Here is a 17,728-nt window from a genome sequence, read left to right as displayed (position 1 = left end):
ACTGGTGATGATGACACTGATACTGATGATGCTACTGATGATGACACTGATGATGATGATGCTACTGATGATGATGACACTGATGATGATGATACTGATGCTACTGATGATGACACTGATGATGATACTGATGATGATGATACTACTGATGATGATACTACTGATGATGATGACACTGATGATGATGATACTACTGATGATGATGACACTGATGATGATGATACTACTGATGATGATGATATTACTGATGATGATGACACTGATGATGATGACACTGATGATGATACTACTGATGATGACACTGATGATGATGATACTACTGATGATGATGCCACTGATGATGATACTACTGATGATGACACTGATGATGATGATGATACTACTGATGAGGATGACACTGATGATGATGACACTAATGATGATGATACTGATGATACTACTGATGATGACACTGATGATGATAATACTACTGATGATGACACTGATGATGATACTACTGATGATGACACTGATGATGATGACACTAATGATGATGATACTGATGATACTACTGATGATGACACTGATGATGATGATACTACTGATGATGACACTGATGATGATGATGCTATTGATGATGACACTGATGATGATGATGACACTGATGCTACTGATGATGATGACACTGATGATGACACTGATAATACTACTGATGATGATGACACTGATGATGATGACACTGATACTGATGATGCTACTGATGATGACACTGATGATGATGATGCTACTGATGATGATGACACTGATGATGATGATACTGATGCTACTGATGATGATGACACTGATGATGATACTGATGATGATGATACTACTGATGATGATACTACTGATGATGATGATACTACCGATGATGATGATACTACTGATGATGATGATACTACTGATGATGATACTACTACTGATGATGATGATATTACTGATGATGATGACACTGATGATGATGACACTGATGATGATACTACTGATGATGACACTGATGATGATGATACTACTGATGATGATGCCACTGATGATGATACTACTGATGATGACACTGATGATGATGATGATACTACTGATGAGGATGACACTGATGATGATGACACTAATGATGATGATACTGATGATACTACTGATGATGACACTGATGATGATAATACTACTGATGATGACACTGATGATGATACTACTGATGATGACACTGATGATGATGACACTAATGATGATGATACTGATGATACTACTGATGATGACACTGATGATGATGATACTACTGATGATGACACTGATGATGATGATGCTATTGATGATGACACTGATGATGATGATGACACTGATGCTACTGATGATGATGACACTGATGATGACACTGATAATACTACTGATGATGATGACACTGATGATGACACTGATAATACTACTGATGATGATGACACTGATGATGATGACACTGATACTGATGATGCTACTGATGATGACACTGATGATGATGATGCTACTGATGATGATGACACTGATGATGATGATACTGATGCTACTGATGATGATGACACTGATGATGATACTGATGATGATGATACTACTGATGATGATACTACTGATGATGATGATACTACCGATGATGATGATACTACCGATGATGATAATACTACCGATGATGATGATACTACCGATGATGATGATACTACTGATGATGATGATACTACTGATGATGATACTACTGATGATGATACTACTACTGATGATACTACTGATGATGATGATGCTACTGATGATGACACTGATGATGATGATACTACTGATGATGATGACACTGATGATGATACTACTGATGATGCTACTGATGATGATGCTACTACTGATGATGATGATACTACTGATGATGATACTACTGATGATGATACTACTGATGATGATACTACTGATGATGATACTACTGATGATGATACTACTGATGATGACACTGATGATGATGATACTACTGATGATGATGACACTGATGATGATGACACTGATGCTACTGATGATGATGACACTGATGATGATGATGACAGTGATGCTACTGATGGCGATGATGACACTGATGATGATACTACTGATGACACTGATGATGATGATGACACTGATGATGATGATACTGATGATGATGATGACACTGATGATGATACTACTGATGACACTGATGATGATGATGATGACGATGATGACACTGATGATGATGACACTGATGATGATGATACTGATGACAATGACACTGATGATGATGATACTGATGACGATGACACTGATGATGATGATGACACTGATGATGATACTACTGATGACGATGATGATGACAATGATGACACTGATGATGATGACACTGATGACGATGATGATACTGATACTGATGATGATACTGATGATGATACTGATGATGATGATGACACTGATGACGATGATGACACTGATGATGACGATGATGATGATACTGATGATGACACTGATGATGACACTGACGATGATGACACTGATGACGATGATGACGATGATGACACTGATGATGACACTGATGATGATGACGCCCTCACCCGGCTCTCCACGCTCGTCTTCATACTCCTTCTTGAGCTGCCGTGCCACTTTGCGGCTGTAGCTGGGACGCTTCAACTGGAACACCTCCTGGTCCACGTCTGGGGGGGGCACGGGGGGGGGCAGGGGGGGGCACGGGGGGGGGGGTAGGGGGGGGAGAGAGCGGGGGGTGAGAGTCTGCTCAAACCCACTCACCTCAACTCACCAACCTCACCTCACCTCACCCCACCTCAACTCACCAACCTCACCTCACCTCACCCCACCTCAACTCACCAACCTCACCTCACCTCACCAACCTCACCTCACCCCACCTCACCCACTCACCTATCCACCTCACCCACTCACCTATCCACCTCACCCACTCACCTATCCACCTCACCCCACTCACCCCACCTCACCCACTCACCCATCCACCTCACCCACTCAGCTATCCACCTCACCTCACCCACCCCACCTCACCCCACCTCACCCACCCCATCCACCTCACCCACTCACCTATCCACCTCACCCACTCACCCCATCCACCTCACCCACTCAGCTATCCACCTCACCTCACCCACCCCACCTCACCCCACTCACCCCACCTCACCCACTCACCCATCCACCTCACCCACTCACCTATCCACCTCACCCACTCACCCACTCACCCATCCACCTCACCCACTCACCTATCCACCTCACCCACTCACCCATCCACCTCACCCACTCACCTATCCACCTCACCCACTCACCTATCCACCTCACCCACTCACCTATCCACCTCACCCACTCACCCATCCACCTCACCCACTCACCCCATCCACCTCACCCACTCACCCATCCACCTCACCCACTCACCCATCCACCTCACCCACTCACCTATCCACCTCACCCACTCACCCATCCACCTCACCCACTCACCTATCCACCTCACCCACTCACCCTACCCCACCTCACCCACTCAGCTATCCACCTCACCTCACTCACCCCACCATCTCACCCACTCACCCCACCTCACCCATCCACCTCACCCACTCACCCCATCCACCTCGCCCACTCACCCATCCACCTCACCCACTCACCTATCCACCTCACCCACTCACCCATCCACCTCACCCACTCACCTATCCACCTCACCCACTCACCTATCCACCTCACCCACTCACCCTACCCCACCTCACCCACTCAGCTATCCACCTCACCTCACTCACCCCACCATCTCACCCACTCACCCCACCTCACCCATCCACCTCACCCACTCACCCCATCCACCTCACCCACTCACCTATCCACCTCACCTCACCCACCCCACCTCACCCACTCACCCCATCCACCTCACCCACTCACCCCACTCACCACCCACCCCATCCACCTCACCGACTCACCCACCCCACCTCACCCACTCACCTCACCCACCCCACCTACATATCCACCTCACCTCACCCCACTCACCCCATCCACCTCACCCACTCACACCACCTCACCCACCCCACTCACCACTCACCTCACTCACCACCCACCCCATCCACCTCACCCGCTCACCCCACCTCACCTCACCCGCTCACCCCACCCCGCTCACCTTCCACCTCGTCCTGGAAGCTCAGCAGATTGGCGGCCTTCGTCACCACCGCCACAGCGGACACCGCGGGCGCCTTCTCCTCCCGCCGTTTCCTCCTCCCCGCCACCCCGAGGCCACCGCCACCCTCGGCGTCAACGATGAACGCCTGCGGCCTACTCACCGCGGCGGGGCCCGCCTTGCCTGGCGCCGCCGCCGGGTTCGTTGCGCCGTTCTCGGCGGGGGCGGCTCGGCTCGCCGCCTGGGGGGGTGCCACCTCGGGGTCGGATTTGTCGCCGTCTCCTCCGACCCCGCCGCCGCCGCCGCTGCCATCCTCGTCGGACGAGGAGGAGGAGGCGTTGCGGCGTCTGAAGTTCCTCTTCTTGCTGCGCTTAAACATCGCCCGCTGAGCGTCGCCAAAATCTCCTCAGGTGCGCTAACGTTAAATGGCGGGAAGACGTCCACGGCGGTGGAGTCGGATTGTCGATTACGAGGAGGTTCGATTAACGCAACGTCGATTACCGCATCGGTTTGCGTTGTGGGGAGAGGGGGGAGGGGAAAAGCTGAGGTATGGAATCGAGTGCAGCGATTCGCTTTTATTGTTTCCAATGAGAATCGATTTAAATGGGTTATTAATAATTGGAATCGATTCGGCGTGATAAACGACGTTTGGGGGTTAATGGCTGGAGGCATCCACGGGGAGTCGATAGCAGTGGAGTCGGGTGTCGATTAAGAAAAATATCGATGACCACACGTCGATTCCCGCATTGTTTTGCAATATTGAGGAGGGGGGGGCGATGTAGGGAGAGGAATCGATGGCAGCGATTGCATCCTATTGTTTCCAATGGGAATCTATTTAAATGTGTTAGTCATTTGGAATCGATTCGGGGTGAAGGGCGGGAGGCATCCACGGGGAGTCGATATGAATTGCGTTAGGTGTCGATTCCCGCATTTTTATCAACGGCGAGAGGAATCGATTCGATTTATGGGGGCGTTGTCGGTTAGGGAATCGATTGGTTTGAATGGGGGAAAAGTGAATCGACTTACTTGCGGAATCGATTGTCAAGCTCATCCCCCTGCTGCTCCTCTGCCTCCCCCAGCTCCTCCCTCCCCTCTCTAGCCCCTCCCCCTCTCTGTCCAGCCCCTCCCCCTCTCTCTTTCATGCTCTCCCCTCCCCCTCTCTCTAGCCCCTCCCCCTCTCTCTCGCCCTTTCCCCCCCTCCCACCTCTCTAGCCCCTCCCCCTCTCTAGCCCCTCCCCCCTCTGTCCAGCCCCTCCCCCTCTCGCCTCCCTCTCCCCTCTATCTATAGCCCCTCCCCCTCTCTCTTCCACGCTCTCCCCTCCCCCTATCTCTAGCCCCTCCCCCTATCTCTAGCCCCTATCTCTAGCCCCTCCCCCTCTCTCTAGCCCTTTTTTCCCCTCCCACCTCTATAGCCCCTCCTCCTCTCTGTAGCCCCTCCCCCTCTCTAGCCCCTCCCCCCTCTGTCCAGCCCCTCCCCCTCTCGCCTCCCTCTCCCCACTCTCTAACCCCTCCCCCTCTCTCGAGTCCCTCGCACTATCCTCTAGCCCCTCCCCCTCTGTCTAGCCCCTCCCACTCACTCTAGCCCCTTCCACTCTCTCTAGCCCCTCCCCCGCTCTCTCTAGCCACTCTCCCTCTCTCGAGCCCCTGCCCCTATCTCTCCCACTCACTCTAGCCCCTCCCACTCTCTCTAGCCCCTCCCACTCTCTCTTGCCCCTCCACTCTCTCTAGCCCCTCCCCCTCTCTCTAGCCACTCCCCCTCTCTCTAGCCACTCCCCCTCTCTCAAACCCCTGCCCCTATCTCTCCCACTCACTCTAGCCCCTCCCACTCTCTCTTGCCCCTCCACTCTCTCTAGCCACTCCCCCTCTCTCTAGCCACTCCCCCTCTCTCAAACCCCTGCCCCTATCTCTCCCACTCACTCTAGCCCCTCCCACTCACTCTTGCCCCTCCACTCTCTCTAGCCCCTCCCCCTCTCTCTAGCCACTCCCCCTCTCTCTAGCCACTCCCCCTCTCTCGAGCCCCTGCTCCTATCTCTCCCACTTACTCTAGCCCCTCCCACTCTCTCTAGCCCCTCCCACTCTCTCTTGCCCCTCCACTCTCTCTAGCCACTCCCCCTCTCTCTAGCCACTCCCCCTCTCTCGAGCCCCTGCCCCTATCTCTCCCACTCACTCTAGCCCCTCCCACTCTCTCTAGCCCCTCCCACTCTCTCTTGCCCCTCCACTCTCTCTAGCCCCTCCCCCTCTCTAGCTCCTCCCCCCTCTCCAGCACATCGCACTATCTCTAGCTCCTCCCACTCTCTCTAGCCCATCCCACTCTCTAACCCCTCCCCCTCTCTCTCGCCCCTCGCACTCTCTCTAGCGGCCTAGCCCCTCCACCTCTCTCTAGCCCCTCCCCCTCTCTCTAGCCCCTCCCCCTCTCTCTAGCCCCTCCCACTCTCTAGCCCCTCCCCTCCCACTCTCTCTCGCCCCTGCCCCTCTCTCTCCCACTCTCTCTAGCCCCTCCCCTTTCTCTAGCCCCTCCCACTCTCTAACCCCTTCCCCTCTCTCTCGACCCTCGCACTCTCTTGCGGCCTAGCCCCTCCCCTTCTCTCTAGCGCCTCCCCCTCTCTCTAGCCCCTCCCACTCTCTAGCCCCTCCCCTCCTACTCTCTCTCGCCCCTGCCCCTCTCTCTCCCACTTTCTCTAGCCCCTCCCACTCTCTAGCCCCTCTCGCTCGCCCCTCGCACTCTCTCTAGCGGCCTAGCCCCTGCCCCTCTCTAGCCCCTCCCACTCTCTAGCCCCTCCCACTCTCTAACCCCTGCCCCTATCTAGCCCCTCCCCTTCTCTCTAGGCCCTCCCACTCTCTAGCGCCTCCCCCTCTCTCTAGCCCCTCCCACTCTCTAGCCCCTCCCCCCTCTCCAGCACATCGCACTATCCCTAGCCCCTCCCCTTCTCTCTAGCCCCTCCCACTCTCTAGCGCCTCCCCCTCTCTCTAGCCCCTCCCACTCTCTAGCCCCTCCCACTCTCTCTCTCTCTCCCCTCACTCCACCACCACCACCACGCTCGCCTTTCCGCTCGAGTCGACCGCCGAAACAAAGTTCCATGAACAATAACAACACCACCACAATAACCACCAGACAACAACACCACCACCACCACCAGACAACAACACCACCACCACCAGACAACACCACCACCACCAGACAACAACCACCACCACCAGACAACACCACCACCACGAGACAACACCAACAACGAGGACATCATCATCATCACCACCGCTCGTGGAGTTTTTACTCCCTGGAGGTAGGCGACAGATCGAGAGAGGGAGAATGGAGAGAGACTAGAGAGATATAAGAGAGGGAGAGTTAAGGGAGAGTTAAGGGAGAGCTAAGAGAGAGAGCTAAGGGAGAGTTAAGAGAGAGCTAAGGGAGAGTTAAGAGAGAGCTAAGGGAGAGTTAAGAGAGAGCTAAGGGAGAGTTAAGGGAGCGTTAAGAGAGAGCTAAGAGAGTTAAGGGAGAGCTAAGAGAGAATTAAGAGAGAGCTAAGGGAGAGTTAAGAGAGAGCTAAGGGAGAGCTAAGGGAGAGTTAAGGGAGAGTTAAGAGAGCTAAGAGAGAGTTAAGGGAGAGAGCTAAGAGAGAGTTAAAGGAGCGTTAAGGAAGAGATAAGGGAGAGTTAAGGGAGAGATAAGAGAGCTAAGAGAGAATTAAGAGAGAATTAAGAGAGAGTTAAGGGAGAGTTAAGAGAGAGCTAAGGGAGAGCTAAGGGAGAGTTAAGGGAGAGATAAGAGAGAGATAAGAGAGAGTTAATGGAGAGTTAATGGAGAGTTAAGGGAGAGAGAGATAAGAGAGTTAAGGGAGAGTTGAGGGAGAGTTGAGGGGGAGAGTTAAGAGAGAGTTAAGGGAGAGTTAAGGGAGAGTTAAGAGAGAGTTAAGAGAGAGTATGGAGAGTTGAGGGAGAGTTGAGGGACAGTTAAGTGAGAGCTAAGGGAGAGTTAAGGGAGAGAGAGATAAGAGAGAGATAAGGGAGAGTTAAGGGAGAGTCAAGGGAGAGCCAAGGGAGAGATAAGAGAGAGTTAAGAGAGAGTTAAGTGGAGAGATAAGAGAGAGTTAAGAGAGAGTTAAGTGGAGAGATAAGAGAGAGTTAAGAGAGAGTTAAGGGAGAGTTAAGGGAGAGATAAGAGAGAGATAAGGGAGAGATAAGGGAGAGTTAAGAGAGAGTTAAGGGAGAGTTAAGGGAGAATTCTCGCCATGAGCGTGCGAGTGAGGCCTACTCCGCCGGCGACCCCCCCGCCTGGCCTAGTCGGCCCTGCCGCCCGCGGTCACTCGCGGTCGGTAGGGGCTTCTAGTCGAGGCGCGGTGCCACCTCGGACCTTCGGTCAACAACATCACCACCATCACCATCACCACCATCACCACCGTCACCATCACCACCACCATCAACAACATCGCGGTGATGATGATGAGGAGGAGGAGGAGGCCGTGGCGATGGCGGCGCGATGGCTGCCGGGCCTAGCGGCCGACTCGAAGGCGGTGAGGGAGGCGACAATGGCGGCCATGGAGGAGGAGGCCGCGGGAATAATGGGGGGGGTGAGGGGGGGAGGGGCCATGGGGGGGGTGAGGGGGGGAGGGGCCATGGGGGGATGAGTGGGGGAGGGGTGAGTGGGGAGAGTGGGGGGGTGAGTGGGGGGGTGAGTGGGAGGGTGAGTGGGGGGGTGGTGAGTGGGGGGGTGGTGAGTGGGGGGGTGGTGAGTGGGGGGGTGGTGAGTGGGGGGGTGGTGAGTGGGGGGGTGGTGAGTGGTGGGGTGGTGAGTGGGGTGAGTGGTGGGGTGGTGAGTGGGGAGAGTGGTGGGGTGGTGAGTGGGGAGAGTGGTGGGGTGGTGAGTGGGGAGAGTGGTGGGGTGGTGAGTGGGGAGAGTGGAGGGGTGAGTGGGGAGAGTGGAGGGGTGAGTGGGGAGGTGGTGAGTGTGGTGAGTGGGGTGAGTGTGGTGGTGAGTGGAGAGGCGGTGAGTGCAGTGGTAGATGGGGAAGTGATGGATGGGGTGGTGAGTGGGGTGGTGAGTGGAGGGGTGAGTGGGGGGGTGGTGAGTGGGATGGTGAGTGGGGGGGTGAGTGGGGGGTGGTGAGTGGGGAGAGTGGGGGGGTGGTGAGTGGGATGGTGAGTGGGGGGGTGGTGAGTGAGGTGGTGAGCAATCCGTTGAGTGGAGACACGGAGGAGGCGGAGGTGGTGGTGAGGAGTGGTGGTGGTGGTGAGGAGCTGGTGAGGAGCGGCGGTGGTGGTGGTGAGGAGCAGCAGGAGACGCTTGATCTAGTGCGCTGGAGGGCGCTGAGCAAGCTGCTCCTGCGGCTGAGTGAGCAATGTCCACACCCAGACGTGCGGGAACACTGCCAGCACCTGCAGACACGTGCCCTGGTGAGTACTGCACTCACCACTCACTCACCTACTCACTCACCTACTCACCTACACACTCACTCACCTACACACTCACCTACTCACTCACTCACCCACTCACCTACACACTGCCAGCACCTGCAGACACGTGCCCTGGTGAGCACCGAACTCACCACTCACTCACCTACTCACTCACCTACTCACCTACACACTCACTCACCTACACACTCACCTACACACTCACTCACCCACTCATCCACTCACCACACACTCACTCACCCACTCACTCACTCACCTACTCACCTACACACTCACCTACACACTCACTCACTCACTCACCTACACACTCATTCACCTACTCACTCACCTACTCACTCACTCACCTACACACTCACCAATCACTCACCTACTCACTCACCAATCACACACTCACCCACTCACCTACACACTGCCAGCACCTGCAGACACGTGCCCTGGTGAGCACCGCACTCACCACTCACTCACCTACACACTCACCACTCACTCACCTACACACTCACCACTCACTCACCCACACACTCACCTACACACTCACTCACCCACTCATCCACTCACCACACACTCACTCACTCACCCACTCACTCACTCACCTACTCACCTACACACTCACCTACACACTCACTCACTCACTCACCTACACACTCATTCACCTACTCACTCACCTACTCACTCACTCACCTACACACTCACTCACCCACTCACTCACTCATTCACCTACTCACTCACCTACTCACTCACTCACCTACACACTCACCAATCACTCACCTACTCACTCACCAATCACACACTCACCCACTCACCTACACACTGCCAGCACCTGCAGACACGTGCCCTGGTGAGTACTGCACTCACCACTCACTCACCACTCACCACACACTCACTCACCTACACACTCACCTACACACTCACCTACTCACTCACCTACACACTCACCACTCACTCACCCCACACACTCATTCACTCACCTACACACTCACTCACCTACTCACTCACCTACTCACCTACACACTCATTCACCTACACACTCACCCACTCATTCACTCACCACACACTCACTCACTCACCTACACACTCACCATTCACTCACCTACACACTCACCTACACACTCACCACCCACTCACCACTCACTCACCACACACTCACTCACCTACACACTCACCTACACACTCACCTACTCACTCACCCACTCACCTACACACTCACCAATCATTCACCTACACACTCACCAATCACTCACCTACACACTCACCAATCACTCACCTACACACTCACCAATCACTCACTCACCCGCTCACCAATCACTCACCCACACACTCACTCACTCACCACACACTCACTCACCTACACACTCACCTACACACTCACCTACTCACTCACCCACTCACCTACACACTCACCAATCACTCACCTACACACTCACCAATCACTCACCTACACACTCACCAATCACTTACCTACACACTCACCAATCACTTACCTACACACTCACCTACACACTCATTCACCCACACACTCACCAATCACTCACCCACACACTCACCAATCACTCACCAATCACTCACCACACACTCACCAATCACTCGCCACACACTCACCAATCACTCACCCACACACTCACCAATCACTCACCCACACACTCACCAATCACTCACCTACACACTCACCCACTCACCTACACACTCGCTCACCTACTCACTCACCTACACACTCGCTCACCTACTCACTCACCTACACACTCGCTCACCTACACACTCACCTACTCACTCACCTACTCACTCACCTACACACTCGCTCACCTACACACTCACCTACTCACCTACACACTCACCTACACACTCACCCACTCACCTACTCACTCACCTACACACTCACCTACACACTCACCTACACACTCACCCACTCACCTACACACTCACCCACTCACCTACACACTCACTCACGTACTCACTCACCCACTCACCTACACACTCATTCACCTACACACTCACCAATCACTCACCTACACACTCACTCACCTACTCACTCACCCACTCACCTACACACTCATTCACCTACACACTCACCAATCACTCACCACACACTCGCTCACCTACACACTCACTCACCTACTCACCACACTCACCAATCACTCACCACACACTCGCTCACCTATACACTCACCTACTCACCTACACACTCACCTACACACCCACCCACTCACCTGCACACTCACCTACACACTCACCCACTCACCTACACACTCACCTACCCACTCATCCACTCACCTACACACTCACCCACTCACCTACACACTCACCCACTCACCTACACACTCACCCACTCACCTACTCACTCACCTACACACTCACCCACTCACCTACACACTCACCTACACACCCACTCACCTACACACTCACCCACTCACTCACCTACATACTCACCAACCTGCATACTCACCAATCACTCACCACCCACTCGCTCACCTGTACACTCACCTACTCACCTACACACTCACCTACACACTCACCCACTCACCTACTCACTCACCTACACTCACCTACACACTCACCTACACACTCACCCACTCACCCATTCACCTACACACTCATCCACTCACCAACTCACCCACTCACCTACTCACTCACCTGCACACTCACCTACATACTCACCCACTCACCTACACACTCACCTACACACTCACCCATTCACCTACACACTCACCTACACACTCACCCACTCACTGATCTACTCACTCACTACCCATTCACCTACTCACCCGTGTCTCCCCCGTGTCTCCCCCGTGTCTCCCCCGTGTCTCCCCGTGTCTCCCCCGTGTCTCCCCGTGTCTCCCCGTGTCTCCATGGTGTCTCCCCCGTGTCTCCCCCGTGTCTCCCTGTGTCTCCCCGTGTCTCCCCCGTGTCTCCCCCCTGTCTCCCCCCTGTCTCCCCGTGTCTCACCCCGTGTCTCCCCGTGTCTCCCCCGTGTCTCCCCGTGTCTCCCCCGTGTCTCTCCGTGTCTCCCCCGTGTCTCCCCGTGTCTCCCCCCTGTCTCCCCCCTGTCTCCCCGCGTCTCCCCGTGTCTCCCCCGTGTCTCACCCCTGTCTCCCCCCTGTCTCCCCGTGTCTCACCGTGTCTCCCCCGTGTCCCCCCGTGTCTCCCCCCATGTCTCCCCGTGTCTCCCCCCTGTCTCCCCGTGTCTCCCCACTGTCTCCCCGTGTCTCCCCCCTGTCTCCCCGTGTCTCCCCGTGTCTCCCCCGTGTCTCCCCCGTGTCTCCCCCGTGTCTCCCCGTGTCTCCCCCCTGTCTCCCCCCTGTCTCCCCCGTGTCTCCCCGTGTCTCCCCCCTGTCTCCCCCCTGTCTCCCCCTGTCTCCCCCTGTCTCCCCCCGTGTCTCCCCCCCGTGTCTCCCCCCCGTGTCTCCCCCTGTCTCCCCATGTCTCCCCGTGTCTCCCCCCTGTCTCCCCCCTGTCTCCCCCCTGTCTCCCCCTGTCTCCCCCTGTCTCCCCCTGTCTCCCCCCGTGTCTCCCCCCCGTGTCTCCCCCCCGTGTCTCCCCCTGTCTCCCCATGTCTCCCCGTGTCTCCCCGTGTCTCCCCCCTGTCTCCCCCGTGTCTCCCCGTGTCTCCCCCCGTGTCTCCCCCCTGTCTCCCCCGTGTCCCCCCGTGTCTCCCCGTGTCTCCCCGTGTCTCCCCCCTGTCTCCCCCTGTCTCCCCCCTGTCTCCCCCCCTGTCTCCCCCTGTCTCCCCCTGTCTCCCCGTGTCTCCCCCCTGTCTCCCCCGTGTCCCCCCGTGTCTCCCCCCTGTCTCCCCCCATGTCTCCCCGTGTCTCCCCCCTGTCTCCCCGTGTCTCCCCATGTCTCCCCCCTGTCTCCCCCCTGTCTCCCCCGTGTCTCCCCGTGTCTCCCCGTGTCTCCCCGTGTCTCCCCCGTGTCTCCCCCCGTGTCTCCCCCGTGTCTCCCCCGTGTCTCCCCTGTCTCCCCCGTGTCTCCCCCCGTGTCTCCCCCGTGTCTCCCCGTGTCTCCCCGCGTCTCCCCCTGTCTCCCCATGTCTCCCCGTGTCTCCCCGTGTCTCCCCCCTGTCTCCCCCGTGTCTCCCCGTGTCTCCCCCCGTGTCTCCCCCCTGTCTCCCCCGTGTCCCCCCGTGTCTCCCCGTGTCTCCCCGTGTCTCCCCCCTGTCTCCCCCTGTCTCCCCCCTGTCTCCCCCCCTGTCTCCCCCTGTCTCCCCCTGTCTCCCCGTGTCTCCCCCCTGTCTCCCCCGTGTCCCCCCGTGTCTCCCCCCTGTCTCCCCCCATGTCTCCCCGTGTCTCCCCCCTGTCTCCCCGTGTCTCCCCATGTCTCCCCCCTGTCTCCCCCCTGTCTCCCCCGTGTCTCCCCGTGTCTCCCCGTGTCTCCCCGTGTCTCCCCCGTGTCTCCCCCCGTGTCTCCCCCGTGTCTCCCCCGTGTCTCCCCCTGTCTCCCCCGTGTCTCCCCCCGTGTCTCCCCCGTGTCTCCCCGTGTCTCCCCGCGTCTCCCCCTGTCTCCCCCCTGTCTCCCCCGTGTCTCCCCCGTGTCTCCCTGTGTCTCCCCGTGTCTCCCCGTGTCTCCCCCGTGTCTCCCCGTGTCTCCCTGTGTCTCCCCGTGTCTCCACGTGTCTCCCCCGTGTCTCCCCGTGTCTCCCCGTGTCTCCAGGAAAGAGGGCTGCCATTCCCAAAGTCCCAAGGCTGTGGGCCCAGCACCTTCATGCCTGAGACGGAGGTGAGAGGGAATCCTCTCTGTGTGTCTCTGTGTCTCTGTCTGTGCGTGTGTGTGTCTCTGTGTGTGTCTCTGTGTGTCTCTGTGTTTCTCTGTGTGTGTATCTGTGTGTCTCTGTCTCTCTGTGTGTCTCTGTGTGTCTCTGTGTGTGTCTCTGTGTTTCTCTGTGTGTGTATCTGTGTGTCTCTGTCTCTCTGTGTGTCTCTGTGTGTCTCTGTGTGTGTCTCTGTGTGTGTCTCTGTGTGTGTGTGTCTGTGTGTGTCTCTGTGTGTGTCTGTGTGTGTCTCTGTGTGTGTCTGTGTGTGTGTCTCTGTGTGTCTCTGTGTGTGTCTCTCTGTGTCTCTGTCTCTCTGTGTGTCTGTGTGTGTCTCTGTGTGTGTATGTCTCTGTGTGTGTCTCTGTGTGTCTCTGTGTGTGTCTCTGTGTGTCTCTCTGTGTCTCTCTGTGTCTCTGTGTGTGTCTCTGTGTCTCTGTGTGTGTCTCTGTGTGTCTCTCTGTGTGTCTCTGTGTCTCTGTGTGTGTCTCTGTGTCTCTGTGTGTGTCTCTGTGTGTGTCTCTCTGTGTGTCTCTGTGTCTCTGTGTGTGTCTCTGTGTGTGTCTCTCTGTGTGTCTCTGTGTGTCTCTGTGTGTCTCTGTCTCTGTGTGTGTCTGTGTGTCTCTGTGTGTCTCTGTGTCTCTGTGTGTGTCTCTGTGTGTCTCTGTGTGTCTCTGTGTGTGTCTCTGTCTCTCTGTGTGTCTCTGTGTGTCTCTCTGTGTATGTCTCTCTGTGTGTCTCTGTCTCTGTGTGTCTCTCTGTGTGTCTCTGTGTGTGTCTCTGTGTGTGTCTCTGTGTGTGTCTCTGTGGCTCCGTGTGTGTCTCTGTGTTTGTCTGTGTGTGTCTCTGTGTGTGTCTCTGTCTCTGTGTGTGTCTCTGTATGTGTCTCTGTGTCTCTGTGTGTGTCTCTGTGTGTCTCTCTGTGTGTCTCTGTGTGTCTCTGTGTGTGTCTCTGTGTCTCTGTGTGTGTCTCTGTCTCTCTGTGTGTCTCTCTGTGTGTGTCTCTGTGTGTCTCTGTGTGTCTCTGTGTGTGTCTTTGTGTGTGTCTCTGTGTGTGTCTCTGTGTGTGTGTGTCTCTGTGTGTGTCTCTGTGTCTCTGTGTGTGTCTCTGTGTGTGTCTCTGTGTGTCTCTGTGTGTCTCTCTGTGTGTCTCTGTGTGTGTCTGTGTGTCTCTGTGTGTCTCTGTGTCTCTGTGTGTGTCTCTGTGTGTCTCTGTGTCTCTGTGTGTGTCTGTGTGTCTCTGTGTATCTCTGTGTGTGTCTCTGTGTTTGTCTGTGTGTGTCTCTGTGTGTGTCTCTGTCTCTGTGTGTGTCTCTGTATGTGTCTCTGTGTCTCTGTGTGTGTCTCTGTGTCTCTGTGTGTGACTCTGTGTGTCTCTGTCTCTCTGTGTGTCTCTGTGTGTGTGTGTCTCTGTGTGTGTCTCTGTGTCTCTGTGTGTGTCTCTGTGTGTGTCTCTGTGTGTCTCTGTGTGTCTCTCTGTGTGTCTCTGTGTGTGTCTGTGTGTCTCTGTGTGTCTCTGTGTCTCTGTGTGTGTCTCTGTGTGTGTCTCTGTGTGTCTCTGTGTGTGTCTCTGTGTGTGTCTCTGTGTCTCTGTGTGTGTCTCTGTGTGTCTCTGTCTCTGTGTGTGTCTCTGTGTGTGTCTCTGTCTCTGTGTGTGTCTCTGTCTCTGTGTCTCTCTCTGTCTCTCTGTCTCTCTGTCTCTCTGTGTGTCTGTGTCTCTCTGTGTGTCTCTGTGTGTCTCTGTCTCTCTGTGTGTCTCTGTGTGTCTCTGTGTGTGTCTCTCTGCATCAATCTGCGCGTGTCTCTCTGTGTGTGTGTCTCTGCGTGTGTCTCTGCGTGTCTCTGCGTGTGTCTCTCTGCATCAATCTGCGCGTGTCTCTCTGTGTGTGTCTCTGTGTGTCTGTGTCTCTCTGTGTGCGTATCTCTGTCTCTCTGCGCGTGTCTCTCTGTGTGTCTCTCTGCGCGTGTCTCTCTGCGCGTGTCTCTCTCTCTCTCTGTCTCTCTCTGCGCGTGTGTCTCTCTGTGTAGATGGTGAGCGTCGGGGCGAGTCAGGGCCTGGTGAGCACAGCCTACGCGTCTGCGTGTGTCTGTGTGTGTCTCTCTCTGTGTCTCTGTGTGTGTCTGTGTCTCTGTGTGTGTCTCTGTGTGTGTCTCTGTGTCTCTGTGTGTGTCTCTGTGTGTGTCTCTGTGTGTCTCTGCATCAATCTGTGTGTGTCTCTGTGTGTCTCTCTGTGTGTCTCTCTGTGTGTCTCTCTGCGCGTGTCTCTCTGCGCGTGTCTCTCTGCGCGTGTGTCTCTCTGTGTGTCTCTCTGGCTCTCTGCGCGTGTGTCTCTCTGTGTGTCTCTCTCTCTGTCTCTCTCTCTGTGTCTCTCTGCGCGTGTCTCTCTGCGCGTGTCTCTCTGTCTCTCTGCACGTGTGTCTCTCTGTGTAGATGGTGAGCGTCGGGGCGAGTCAGGGCCTGGTGAGCACAGCCTACGCGTCTGCGTTTGCTGACAGCGGCCGAGTGAACCATGCCCTGCGAGTCATGAGCTGTCACCCTCTCTTCCTGCACCACTTCACTGTCGCTCACCACCTGATTATCTACTCGGACGGCCCGTTGCCTCCCGCTCACCGCCACTACATCGCCGTGATGGTGAGGAGCGTCGCTCACCCGCTCGCTCAGCCGCTTAGTCGCTCGCTCAGCCGCTCACCACTCACTCAGCCACTCGCTCAGTCGCTCACTCACTCAGCCACTCACCCACTCGCTCAGCCACTCGCTCAGTCGCTCACTCACTCAGCCACTCAGCCACTCGCTCACTCAGCCACTCACTCAGCCACTCACTCACTCAGCCACTCACCCACTCACTCAGCCACTCGCTCACTCAGCCACTCACTCAGCCACTCACCCACTCAGCCACTCACTCACTCAGCCACTCACTCACTCAGCCACTCACTCACTCAGCCACTCACTCACTCAGCCACTCACTCACTCAGCCACTCACTCACTCAGCCACTCGCTCACTCAGCCACTCGCTCACTCAGCCACTCACCCACTCAGCCACTCACTCACTCAGCCACTCACTCACACAGCCACTCACTCAGCCACTCACTCACTCAGCCACTCACTCACTCAGCCACTCACTCACACAGCCACTTACTCAGCCTCTCACTCACTCACACAGCCACTCACCCACTCACCCACTCACTACATCGCCGTGATGGTGAGGAGCGTCGCTCACCTGCTCGCTCAGCCGCTCAGTCGCTCGCTCAGTCAGCCACTCACTCAACCACTCACTCAGCCACTCACTCACTCAGCCACTCACTCACTCACTCACCCATTCACTCACTCAGTCTCTCACCCACCCACGCACTCACTCAGCCACTCACTCACTCAGCCACTCACTCACTCAGCCACTCACTCACTCACCCACTCACCCACTCAGCCACTCACTCAGCCACTCACT

General features: G+C 55.5%; 1 protein-coding gene across 1 annotated transcript in view; it reads right to left on the bottom strand.

The window, feature by feature from the left end:
• The window catches only part of LOC142908155 (PAX3- and PAX7-binding protein 1-like), a 26,401-nt gene extending 21,736 nt beyond the window's left edge, over window positions 1–4,665 (bottom strand). Inside the window, exons 1-2 of the mRNA XM_076058439.1 lie at window positions 4,145–4,665; window positions 2,589–2,687 (exon numbers count right to left, since the gene is read on the bottom strand). Of these exons, the coding sequence (XP_075914554.1) occupies window positions 2,589–2,687; window positions 4,145–4,520 (475 nt within the window). The 5' untranslated portion in view covers window positions 4,521–4,665. The remainder of the gene's footprint in view (window positions 1–2,588; window positions 2,688–4,144) is intronic.
• Window positions 4,666–17,728: the final 13,063 nt, after the last annotated feature.

Source organism: Petromyzon marinus (assembly GCF_048934315.1).
Source record: "Petromyzon marinus isolate PM22_M1 ecotype Great Lakes invasive population chromosome 73 unlocalized genomic scaffold, UKy_Petmar_22M1.pri1.0 chr73_unloc.6, whole genome shotgun sequence".
NCBI lineage: Eukaryota > Metazoa > Chordata > Hyperoartia > Petromyzontiformes > Petromyzontidae > Petromyzon > Petromyzon marinus.
The sequence above is the reverse complement of the archived record's forward strand: the minus strand, read 5'-3'. Positions and strand labels throughout refer to the sequence as shown.